Below are 13160 nucleotides of genomic sequence, written 5' to 3'. Positions count from 1 at the left end.
ATAAACGGGAAGTGGGTCCGGGGGCTCCCAAGACAAAAAGCCCCAGAACCCAGAGCAACCTGTAGGAAAGCCAGCACTGGGTGGCAGAAGGGGACTGAACGCAAGGAATCACTGCGGATTTCAAACACCCACTCCCACGGGGGGCCTGGAACTTCAAGTTCAGTGACCACGGCCAGCAATGGACACTCTCGAAGGGCAAGGGGTCAAGGGCTTAAATAAGGAGATAGGCGAGACACGTATGAGACACAATCACCACCCACAACAGAAAAGCTACTTGCGATCTGTCTTAGCTCTGGGGTGAAGAATGTAAATGTAGATATACAAACATGTATTTCACTTCTCGTTACCCAGGAGGAACGATGGGCACACGCCTCACCGCGTCTGGCGCAGCTGGGGCTATACCGCAGCCTGCGAGTCCTCGTCCGAGCCCCGGCTGCTGTCGCTCTTCCTGAGGCCTTTCCACGTGTAGCCCACAAAGGTGGGGCTGATGGGCAAGTAGCTGAAGCACCTGTACTTTTTAATAATGTTCATGCCAAACGGCAAATTGTAGGATTCCATGCCGTCGAGTGACTTGTTCCCTTTGCCCACGCCCTTCTTCCACTTCCGAATTCCTCTTTCCTCTGGGGTACCTGTCACAAACCCCCCAAAATAAAACAAAGGAATGCTTAGTTTCATAGTTCTACCGAAAATGAGACTCTCGTTTCATATATATCCAGTCTCCTAACTGGTTATCCAGTCTTCCAGCTCACCACCCCATCCCCGAAATCTGTTTTCAAATACTATGTAAAAAATACCTCTCTAAAATGCACACTTGAGTCTACAAAACGGGGCTCGGAGTCTTTCTTATAACATACTTGCCTTCATCAGCCAGTTGCTGCTCACTCACCCCCCACCCACACAGGCCCAAGTTTTCTATTGCTTTGCTCCACGTTAGTGCAGGAGGGTCGGGGGATGTGCAAAAGTCATGTACTTGTGCTCCTGTGAGCATGAATTTCCACTGGTCTAACACTCCTGGCCACTCTGAACCTTGACAGATAAGTCAGGGAGAAAGACCTGGGCTCACAGGGCTTAGCAACTCCTGGATTCTATGGTGCAATGCGTAGGAAGTCTGTGACTTTTTTTTTAACGTTTAAGCTATAACCCTTCCATCAGCGTTTGAATTAATAATGCAGATTTTAATTTTTATCTGTCTGGCCGGGAATGGTGGCTCACGCCTGTAATCCCAGCACTCTGGGAGGCCAAGGTGGGAGGACAGATTGAGGTCAGGCATTCGAGACCAGCCTGAGCAAGAGTGAGACCCTGTCTCTATTAAAAATAGAAAAAATTAGCCAGGCATGGTGGTGCACACCTGCAGTCCCAGCCACTGGGGAGGCTGAGGCAGGAGGATCACTTGGGCCCAGGAGTTTAGGGTTGCTGTGAGCTATATGCTGATACCATAGCACTCTAGCCAGAGCAGCAGAGTGAGACTCTTGTCTCAAAAAAAATTTTTTTTTCATCTGCCTAACTCCTGAGCCCCCTCTCTCAATTAGTTCTGGCTTAGGAAAGGCTGTTAGTTATTGGCCCTCTTAAATCTAACACCTGCCAACTGTTCGTGTATGTGATTCCTTCTGCCTGATGTGTCCATCCTGGTTTCCCCAGCAACCTCTTCACTGAGGCTTTTTGGAGGTGGATTGTTCTGAGGGGGAAATTTCAATGAAACTTTCAAGCCCAAGGATAAGAATCACCCTTCCTTGAAGGCAGGTAAATCTACCAGTGTGTCCAAGGCAGCATTTTACAGTGGTCCACAGCAGCTGCCTCCAGGAAACTAGGAAGGCTCCAAGGCAGGGCCCACATCACATCCTAGCCTGTCACCCAATGCACGGCACAGAACGCACCCAGACGCAGGGATCACGGGTGTTGCAGAGTCAGCTGCCTCTGCATGTCTCTTGTCATTGACTCTGGCCACACTGAACTCAGCTTTTGCCCACTGTCCTCCACTGCCTTTTGGTCTTAGGTGGCTGGAAGACCACCTGAGGAATGACTTATTTAAAGGACAGGCTCCCCAAATAGAAGTAGGCCGTTCCCAGCTGGCTGAGGAATGCGTGAACAGTTAATGAAAGCCACACTGCCCTGCGCACGGGCTGTGCAGGGAGGGAGGCAGGAGCTCAAGGCATGCCCATCCCACTGTCATCAAACCACATGCAGGGAGTTCACCTGCTGGTCCCAATGGTCATTCAGCGGGAGAACCAAATTAATTTATTAGCAAAAAACTGATTCATACCCAGAAGCTGGGAGTGTCATCTCAACTGTTTTAGAAGATAGTTTTAACCAGTGATGGCTTTGAACTGATTCACTCTTCCTGTTTCCCATTGCTATTTGGCAAAAAAGTAACTCACATATGTAAAAAAAAGCATGTTTAATATATACCACATACCTGGGATGGTGTTATCCAAAATAAAAGCCACACAGCCTCCCACAAACATAGCAGTTGTGAGAAGGACGTTCAACACTTGATCGATTCCTGTTATCCCTAGAAATAGAAGATACACACAAGGGTCATCGCTGCAGATGGGACAGGCCTGCCCTTGACTCAGGAAGGGGCAATGGTGTGGGCTCAGCTTCACCAGTCATTGCGGTGCGTGAAAGTGTAAATTTCTCAGTTGTACACGTGTAGATGAATATTTGCCAGTAATGTCTTAAACTACTACTATGAATACTTTGAACAACAATCCAAAGGCACCTCCATAAGGAAGATTCCTAACAGTGGAGCAGAGAAGATGAATCTAATAGAGTGATGTTTATCCTATGATGAATTAGGGAGCCACTGGGGCACAGTCTACAAAAAATAAAATTTAAAATAAAAAATGGTTGTCATAAGGCTGACAGCCACTATAAAGTGAATGATAACACAACAAAAATATCTGTGGTACCTGCAATCAAACAAGAGTTTTCAGTATCCTAGGTTACAAATTAGTGCTTAGCTGCGTTCAATCACGAGCAACTGGATTTATACAGATGTCCTCCCATGAATGTGATATATTAAAATGTAAAAAGCAGTAAGAATCTCCTTATTATTAGGAAGATCACACATTTTGTATACCTAACATATAACGATCCTCAACAGAAAATAACAAGTGTTGGTGAGGATGTAGAGAAACAGAAACCCTCGTACACAGCCGATGGGAGAGTAAAATGGTACAGCCACTGTGGAAAACAGTGTGGCAGTTCCTCACGAAGTTAAATACAGAACTACCATAAGACCCTGCAATTCCACTCTTAGGTATGTACCCAGGAGAACTGAAAACAAGTACTCAAATGAATTGTGAATTTGCCTATGCACTCAAATTTGTTTATAAACCCAAAATGAATACCCTGAGCACTTTCAGTCATTCCCAGGCATGCACAGAACAGTGAAAAACCTTAGTCGCCCAACAAACACATGTTCCCTGCCGAAGTCAAACAAAGCGAAGCTCCGTCTTTCTGTTTTGGCTCTCATACTGTAAACAAGTGCCCTTTTGGCAGTCTGTTTAGTACCATGTGTGTCACATTTGGTGCTTTCTGTTGGTGATTCTGCTGTTTAAAACGGCCATCAAGTGTGCCTAAGTGCAAGAAGGCTGTGGCGTGTGTTAGGTAAGATTCATTTAGATGTGAGTTGCAGTACTGTTGGCCACATTTTCCCTGGCTACAATGGTTCAGTATTTACTAATTGTTTGTGCCAACCTTACAGAACATAATTATCACGAATAATGAGCACTCACTGTATCTGTACACCAAACACCAATACTCACGACAGCCAGCGGTGGAAACCCGAACGACCATCAATGGATGAATGGATAACCAAATTATGGTGTATGTGTATACATACACAGACACCTTGGATTATCTAGTCAGAAAAAGGAATGAAGTACTTACACATGCTGCATGTATCAGTCTTTTTTTTTTTTTTTTTTTTTTTTAGAAGATTGAGGTCAGGCATTCGAGACCAGCCTGAGCAAGAGTGAGACCCTGTCTCTATTAAAAATAGAAAAAATTAGCCAGGCATGGTGGTGCACACCTGCAGTCCCAGCCACTGGGGAGGCTGAGGCAGGAGGATCTACAGGCATGTGCCACCATGCCCGGCTAATTTTTTTCTATATATTTTTAGTTGTCCGATTAATTTCTTTCTATTTTTAGTAGAGACGGGGTCTCGCTCTTGCTCAGGCTGGTCTCGAACTCCTGAGCTCAAACAATCCGCCCGCCTCGGCCTCCCAGAGAGCTAAGATTACAGGCGTGAGCCACCACGCCCGGCCCATGTATCAGTCTTGAAAGCATGCGGAGTGAAAGAAGCCAGACCCAAAAGGCCCCATGTTGTGTGAGTCCATTTATGTGAAATGCCTAGACTAGGTGAATGCAGAGAAACAGAAGGCAGAGTGGTGGCTGCCAGGGGCTGGGAGAAGGGGGATGACGGGGAATTACTGCTTACTGACCATGGAGTTTTATTTGAGGTGATGAAACTAGACAGAAATTAGACAGAAGTGATGGTTACGCATTGCCAATGTACTAAATGCCACTGAACTGTTCACTTTCAAGTAGTTAATTTTATGTTATGGGAATTTCACCTCAAAAAATATATAAAATTATTCTCAATTCTACATTTGCTAAAATATTATCCATAGCAATAGCTATTTCTTAAGATGCTTCCTTTGTTTATTCTTCATGACATCAGGGGATTAAAATAAAAAGTAGAAGTTAAAAAGGCTAGTCTTAAATTCAAAGTAGCTATACTCTCAGTAGAAAGACATGTGTTTTGGCCAAAAGTGGTGGCCTGTAATCCTAACACTCTGGGAGGATGAGGAGGGAGGATTGCTTAAGCTCAGGAGTTTGAGACCAGCCTGAGCAAGAGCGAGACCCCGCCTTTACTAAAAAATATAAAAAAATTAGCCAGGCTTGGCATGTCCCTGTAGTCCCACCTACTAGGGAGGCTGAGGCAGGAGGAGTTAGAGGTTGCTGTGAGCTAGGCTGATGCCAGCGGACGCTAGCCTGGGCAACAGAGTGAGACTTTGTCACTAAAAAAAAAAAGAAAGAAAGAAAAGAAAAACATGTGTTTCAAAGTCTATGAAGCTCAGTTTCAAGAAATTATACATCCTAATATAGCCATTAGTTTGAAAAATCAAAAGGTTTTACAGAGAGGCCTCTGTAAAAGGAGACCCCTCTCCCACAGGAGAGGGTCCTGGTAAAAAGAGGCTTTAGCATCCACTTTGGCTATGTGTACACCCCGGGAAGACCCTGCTGCAAAGTGAAATTCAAAGAGCCACGTAGATGAATGTTCACCGAAACAATTCCTGAAGTTCCAAAGTCCATTCCAACCAGTGAAGAGCTATGGTTCCAGCTCCTGCCCCAAGATTCAAGGCCTGTCTTCCTTACCTGTGACAAGAGGGTTCTGTCTGAGGTAACTCGGAAGGACGAGCCCAAAGAAGATTGAAAATCCAAGCACAAAGAGGTTCCGGGAAGAATTTAAATCAATGAACTGCAGGTTAGAGAGGCCGACAGCTGTGATCATTCCTGGAGAGACAAACACGGCAGACCACGAGTCCCGCTGAGCCCCTACAGAGTGGACGACAAACTGCCCACAGCAGCTCCCCGATGTCCTCTCTCTGTCCAGCAGAGGCAAACTGGAGAACCATGCAGTGGCGGGAAGGGGGAAGCTATAGGGTCAGGTGAGGCTCCAAAGGGACCCTCAGCCTAAGCACTATTTGGGCTTAGAAAGGGGCGTAAACATCACATCAACTTTTCATTAGATTGAGTAGAAAATAAGGACATTGGTTTCCTCTCTACACAAACATTTACATTAAATTGGGGAACCCAACCAAATAACTGGTGAATTGATTATTACAACTGAATTGATTATTACAACAGAGATAAAATCCAGAGTCCCATTGTAAAAATGGTCTGTTTTTAATGGCCCTTTCAGAGGGGAAGGTATTTGAATTAAATTGACTGGAAATGCTAATTAAAGAGACTAAATTTAGTCTAAATTTTCATAGAGTAATTATTCTTATTGGTGGTTCTACTTTTAACATAAATTCAACTCAGGGTCATGTAAGTTTTTATTTTTTGAAGACACAAGTTATGTCTTCAAAAGGATTTCTTCTGTAAAATTTGGATTCAGTCAAAAGGCCACACCGGGGATGCCCCCTGCGCTCAGGCCCTGGATCTCATGTGGTCTTCTGGGTCCTTGAGTGTGGCCTTTTGACTGAATCCAGTTTTACAGAACAAATCCTTTTATAATGGGGATTTGTTCTAGGAAGTTTGGATTCCGCCGAGGGGCCACACTCGGGGATCTGCAGGGCCACATGTGGCCTTAAGGCTGCAGGTTCCCTACCCCTGACATATCCTTCTGTATTTTAAAACAGAAATTTATCATTACCTTCTTACTGAAGCCAGTCAGCAAAAACTCTATTAATGATCCTTATTAATAATGAGCAAATGTAAAGAAAAGAGCCCAAAGGGGAGGTTTACCGAAGAGTGTGCAGAAGAGGGCTCCGAGCACAGGGTCCGGAAGAGACGCGAAGAGGGCGCTGAACTTGCCGATCATGCCCAGGGCGAGCATGAGGGCTGCTCCGCACTGTATCACCCGGCGGCTGCCGACCTGCGGGATGCAGCAGAGGCAGGGCAGGCTCACTGGCTGTCCTCCGGGAGCCTGGACTCCACCCAGGCCTCCTAGGGCCCAGGGCAACTGTGACAGAGTCCTCAGGCAAAACCTAGATTTAAACTAGTCTTGAAAGTTTCAGTTAACAGGGACTGATCTCAGTACACATCACCATGAATTACTCTAAGACACCCAGAACAGATACTGGCCACCTTCCCCTCTCCCCAGCTGACTCCTCTGGCCTGACCGTGGGTGACCCGCAGGATCGCTCGTGGCTTCTCCATGCCTGGGTGATGTCCCTGCGCTCAGGCCCTGGGTCTCCAATGCCCTCATGTGATCACTGGCTGGGATGATTCTCTGTGTCTCCAATGCAAAAGCCACACTTTGCCCCTGCCTCTCCCCTGGGTTCCCTGCACCACCCCTTCAACAAGTCAGCCCTCCCTGAAGCCTGTCAGACACAGTTCTAGCTCCCCACGCCCTAAATCCGACCAAACCCAAACACCCAGGCAACCCCCTCTGCTCATGGCACCTTGCCCATGAGAGGAGCTATAGCAGTGGGCCCAGGGGTGAGGACTCAGCCCTGCCGCTGTCTTGCATCCCTGCCCTGCCCCTGACTGTGTGACCGGGCAAGGGACTCGGCCTCTTGGGGACTCACAATCCTCATCTCTGTCACAGGCAAGCCTGTGGTTTGGCTTTGGGGACTAAATGAGACATGCATAAAACAGTCTGAATGGTAGCCAGCAAGCACTCAGCCTCCTGGGCCTGCCACCTCTGGCCTCTCCTGCATCCACTTGTCCTCTACATTCCCACGGAGTGATCTTTTTAACACACGGATTTGGGTGAGGTCAGTCCCCTGCTTAAATCCTTTGGTGCTCATGAAATAAAACCCACTTCTCAGGCTCTTCCCAACAAAGCCTCGCCTACTGGCCCTCCCTCCTGTGTCCCAGCCGTGGTCATGCTGGGAGCTCCCTACCAGGCCTGTTTACCTTCCCGGCCAGTTCCCAGATACATCCTTTGAACACAACCTAAATGCTACCTGCTCTGAAAGCCTTCCTCGACCCCAGGACTCGTCCCCTGCTCTGGGCCTCTGCAGTACCATGGATGGCTTTTCCCACATGGTCGCATCCTTGTCTGTTCCACCTGATCTCTGCCCTCCAGCGGCCACCATGTGGCCTGCTGTCACCCAACAGCGGGAGGTGGAGCTGGCACCTGGCTCAAGAATCCTGCACTGCTGGCCCTATTCTGGGCTGCCTCTTCCAGGAAAACATCTGAAGACATAAAGTGGAGCAAGGAGGTTCCAGAAGTGCTTGGGGCAGTGTCCACAGGGCTTTATGTAAGACTCACAGTGAGAAGATGGCTGCTTAAAGTAATTAAAATGAAATAAAATTTTAAATGCAACTCCTTACTTGCACTGGCCACCTCGACAACGCTCACTGGGCACGTGTGGCTGGCGCAGCCGTGTGGGAGGGCGCAAGGGTGGAGCACTGTGATCGCTGTGCAAAGCTCTCAGAGGACCCCAGGGTCAGCCTGACCTTTTCCTGTGCACGTCAAAGACGGCCATCCAGCCAGACTCAGCCACTGTGTCCAGCCCCTTCCCATGCCACAGAAGGCAGGGAGCAGAGGCAAAGATCACACAAACTGATGAATCAAGGAAAGGTGACATATCCTTGGCAACTACTATAGGATAAGCAAGGCTTTTGTTTACAAATAGCCTGCTATCCAACAAACATTTCTGAGGACCTACTAAGCGAACAGCACTTGTTAGACTGGGGTGGGTAAATACAAAGACGAGTAAGTCACAAGCTTGTGATCAAATAACTGAACTGCTATGCTGTTCCCTGTGTGAGGGCCCAGCTGCAAGGAGAAAGTCTGAACAGCTGGGGAGGGCTGCTAGAGATGGTCTTGAGGGTGAGGAGGAGTTCACTGAAGGAAGAGCATCCAGGCAGAGGGAACAGCCTGTGCAAAGACTCGCATAGGGTCAGGCAGGACTGTTAGGTATGTGGTGGGAGGGGCCAGGCTGGCCCCAGGGGTGCCTGAACAATGAATCTTACATGAAAACCATGCCTAGAAGACTGATCTGCCTCTGATGTAGTCAAAAAACAAGCACCGACTAAGCCATTGTTCTGTTCAACAAGTATTAACACTAACATTAACAGTACCTTTTGTATGCTTTTGTTCTAAGCACCAGAGATACAGCCCTAAAATCCCTGCTCTCCTGGTACTGACCCTGTACTCGGCCCACTCCCTGGAATCTCCTCTGCACTTTCCTTCTGACCTTCCTGAACTGCAGCCCTACCTCTGGGACTTTAGAAAACCAACGCTGGGTTTCTGACTTTCCAAAGTCTTCAGCAGTGTGGAACGCAGCAAAGGGAAATCACCTTCCTTCGGACACCACCAAAGCCAGGGAGACAGTATTTTATTCTCTGCCTAGGAATAAACTAAGGACTAAAGAGCTACAACGATGACACATATCCCTCACTGTGTACCCCACACGACAGGACTGCTACAACACCCGCAGGCCATCTTTATAAAACACGCCAAGGGGCCGTAACCTGCCTGTGGTCACACTGCAGCAAAGTGATGCAGCCAAGGCTGGAATCCAAAGCAGCCGCCCCACCCATGTCATGCTATCCCTCCCTATAGGACAGACATCAAAGCAAACTCAGCAGGTAAGTCCCACACGCGGAATCCAACTCCTCAGAACTTCAGAACACACTGTGGGGTAGGTGACCACAACTCTCGATCAAACAGTCTAGATAAAGGATTGCCAGCACTAGAGCTGCTGGGACATAGAGGCAGGTTCTTTGGAAGAGACGCAGCTCATCCGCTTTCTATTAATACATGCCCTGAAAGTTTGGTGCAGTGGCCTAGATCAGTGTTATCCACAGAACTTTCCACGATACTGGAAACGTTCTTTATCTGAGCTGTCCATTGGCAGTCAGGAAGCCACATGTGACCACTGAGCCCCTGAAGTGTGGCTAGTGCCACTGGGGAACGGAATTTTTAATTTTAATGAATTTAAACTGAAACAGCCACATGTGACTACTGTGCTGGACGGCACAGATCTAGAACCATAGGATTTCAGAGCTGAGTTCTCAGAAAAGTGACTCCTCTGGAGTTTTTCAGCTGGACAAGGGGCAGGATACCACCTAGAACTCCTGCTTCCTTTCTCCCAGGCAGGGTTCTGCCCACCCATCAGCTGCATGGCTCAGGCCACAGAGAAATTTCTGTTGCAAGTTCTGCGTCTGCGCTCCAAGGCAGCCGTGTAGATGGATGGATCATACCCTTTTCTTGGGGAATCAAGTCTGATGATTCAGGGTGATGCAAAATGGATTCCAGGGCTGACACTCTGGTTGGATGCTGCCTTGGCCTTGAGGAAGTGGCACCAATGGCTGGGTCCAAAGGAATTCAGAGCGAAAATCAATTAGCTCATTAAAAAGTGACGGCAGGGTAACTTGTGAGGATAAGCGGGCACCATTCAAATTTTAATAAAGATAATTAGTCCCCAAACCATCTTGATCATGTTACATGATGGTGTATTTTTAAAGAGGTACAGAGGGGAGGAGGCTTAGTAAACTGTTTGTTCCGAGAGTCCCTCCATCTACAACAATGTGACTACTACAGCCATCCTCAGTATCCACAGGGGATTGGCTACAGGCCCTCCCACGGACACCAAAATCAAAGCATGCTCAGGTCTTTAATATAAAGTATTTGCATATAACCTATATACATCCGTGTATTCTAAATAATCTCTATATTACTTATAATACCTAATACAATGCAAATGCTATGTAAATAGTTGTTATGTTATATTGTTTAGGGAATAATAACAAGAAAAAAGTCTGTACGTGTTCAGTACAGAAGTGATAGTTTTTCAAATAATTTCTATCCCAGGTTGGTAGAATCCACAGATATGGAATCCATGGCTAAGGAACTCACGGACACGGAGGGCTGGCTGTAGTTTCTGGAGATTAGCTATGTGCCTACGGGCTTGTGGCAGCAAACTGCCTAAAGACTGGCCTGGCTTAGGCCCCATTCTGTGCCCATGAGACCTGACCCTAATCTCCCTGTGTGCGGCACCTGCTTCTCGCCATAGGCAGCACCAGGGTCCCAGGGATGGGGCTAGAGGAGGTGCCCATCAGGCAGCCTTCCCTTGCATGTCCCGTAAACCGGGAGCAACAGACAGGTGGGGCTATCTGCACACCTGAAGCTGGGCACTGGCAGGGCCCTGCCAACTTGGCGAAAACCAATGAACAAACCAGGCATGTGCGTGCATGCATGCGTCATTCCCTCTCACCTGGATATGCAATCAAGATTAATCAAACTTAGTATCTGGTTTCGTTTTATCTGGTTATAAAAATCTCACGTGGGGGTTGGGGGGGTGTCAAACAGTTCTGCGGTGAGGGAGACCTGTGAGTTGCATGGGCCATCAGGGAGGGTGAACCAGTTAGAACAGCTGTAGCTGCACAACGCACTGCTGGTGGTCGGTCGGGCTGCATCCCTCAACCCCCTGGCAAGCCGTACTCCCTGGCCTAAGGCAGCTGTGATAATAAAGTTTATGTAAATATGAACTGGAGTATAAAGCAATAAACCTGAAAGGCCTAGGAGTAGGCTTTTGGGGCGGGGCAGCCCCAGGTTTATGTGTCAGGGTATGGGTGGGGAGGGGAGGAGAGGCAAGTGTGTCAGGCTCAGGTCCAGGCCCTGCTTCAACCCGGGTGACTCACTGTGACTTGTTTTATCCACTAGACTCCACATCAGATTTCATTTAAAGAAGGACCCTGCACCATTCTTTAATATAAGATCAACATAATTCTATAGTGAGTGGCACCATCTCTCATCTAAAACTAGTGACACCTCCACTTGGTTTCCCATTTCTGCCTCTTTCCCTGCCCACCCCCCGACCCCGACCCCGTCTATTCCCATCACAGCAAAAAAAAAAAAAAAAAAAATCAGATTGAGCTGTGCCCTTTGGTACCCCTTCCACCTGGTGTCTGTGGCTGCGCCTATAGGGTCTGCGGGACCTATAGTTACCCGGTCGACCTACTTGCTCTTCCTCCTCCCCTCCTCACCCTGCTCCCGCCCCTGTGACCTCCTTGCTGACCTTCCACTCCCAGGACAGGGCTACCACACCCCTGGCATGCAGCCTGCCTGGAACAGTTTTCCCCAGGTAACCTGCAGGCTGCCTCCCTCCACCCTTCAGGTCTTTGTTCAAGGTTGCCTGGCTACTATTTAACACTTAATCGCCCTCTCCCCGTCATCCCTCACCCTGCCCCATGTTGTTTCCTCAGTGCTTATCATGGCTGGCATCCTGTATCATCTACTGACTCAGTACGCTTACGGTTGATTGTCCGTCTTGCCTTGCTAGAATGTAAACTCCACTGTTTTATTCACTGATGTAGCCCAGGCGCCTAGAACAGCAGCTGGGCACAGGGTTGGTGCATAATAAATATTTGTAGACTGCTTGAAGGAATGATAGCACCTGAGTGCCTCCCTTCCTGGGCCAGCGAAGTGAGGAGAGACTCCAAATAAGCCCTCTAAAAACTCAAAGAGAAGAGGAGGAGAGAGAAGATAATCTCAGAACTGGAGGCCCTTCCTTTTGAAACCTGCAGTGGTCAGACCACTGAATAACATGATGAATGTTTAGTGGCCCAACCATGTAATTAGAAAAATATTTGTACCTTTGTAATTCCCAAAACTCCAATGTTGGGACTGGATGATGTAGAGCCATTCCCAGTACCAAATATGCCATCGAGAACACAGGAGAGACCCTCCACGAAAATCCCCCTAAAATGTAAAGGAATTGGGGAAAGAAAAACATTCATTCAAGGGGGGAAACACTCGGAAATAGCCTCGAAACATCTGCAACCCAAAGAAGCCTGGTCCACAGCCCTGCAGCTTCCACACCCTGGGGAGATGGGAGATGCAGTCTCAGGCCCCACCCCAGACTGAAGCAGAACCTGCATGTTAACAGAACCCCCGTGCTCACGCGATTTTGACAAGCACCTCTCTAAATTGCACATGAGACACAAGTGGTTTAAAATTATTCTAAATGAAAACAAAGGATTTTAGCCAGAAAATAAAGCATTTGTTGGGATATAAGACAAACACGAGGTGAGTGTTGAAATAAAACATACGAATTTGATCCGTTCCTATTAAAATCCAGTTTCAAGAGGAAGGAAATGTTTTGTAATTTCATAAACACTGAAACTTTTAAACCTATTGATATACAGGTATTTGACCACATGCAGTGGCTCCACTAGAGAAAGATGTAGAAACCAGGACCGGAAATCCCAACATAACCAGTGCGGGACATGCCAAGAACCAGCCCACAGAACTCATCACACACAATCCCTTTCCTTTGCAGGTGCAGCAGCTGGCTGGGACCAGGAGGTGATCTGGGCTATTTTTTTTTTCTCTGCAGCCTCCTCAGGGTCAATTCCCTATTGACTTCCAGAAGCTAAAGACCAAGTGTTTTGACAGTGTAAACCCCACAGCTCATAAACCTCTAGATCCTGCAGATTTCATTTATTCCTTCCTCTTCCTGTTCCTCTTT

General features: G+C 47.6%; 1 protein-coding gene across 1 annotated transcript in view; it reads right to left on the bottom strand.

Moving 5' to 3' along the window:
* Nucleotides 1-306: 306 nt before the first annotated feature.
* SLC23A2 (solute carrier family 23 (ascorbic acid transporter), member 2) overlaps nt 307-13160 on the bottom strand; it is a 60035-nt gene continuing 47181 nt past the window's right edge. Inside the window, exons 11-15 of the mRNA XM_012639244.1 lie at nt 12286-12391; nt 6478-6607; nt 5383-5520; nt 2414-2509; nt 307-629 (exon numbers count right to left, since the gene is read on the bottom strand). Coding sequence (XP_012494698.1) covers nt 397-629; nt 2414-2509; nt 5383-5520; nt 6478-6607; nt 12286-12391 — 703 coding nt within the window. The 3' untranslated portion in view covers nt 307-396. The remainder of the gene's footprint in view (nt 630-2413; nt 2510-5382; nt 5521-6477; nt 6608-12285; nt 12392-13160) is intronic.

Source organism: Propithecus coquereli, unplaced genomic scaffold (assembly GCF_000956105.1).
Source record: "Propithecus coquereli isolate 6110/MARCELLA unplaced genomic scaffold, Pcoq_1.0 Scaffold139, whole genome shotgun sequence".
Classification (NCBI taxonomy): domain Eukaryota; kingdom Metazoa; phylum Chordata; class Mammalia; order Primates; family Indriidae; genus Propithecus; species Propithecus coquereli.
Note: the sequence above shows the minus strand (reverse complement) of the source record. Positions and strands in the feature narration are given on the sequence as shown.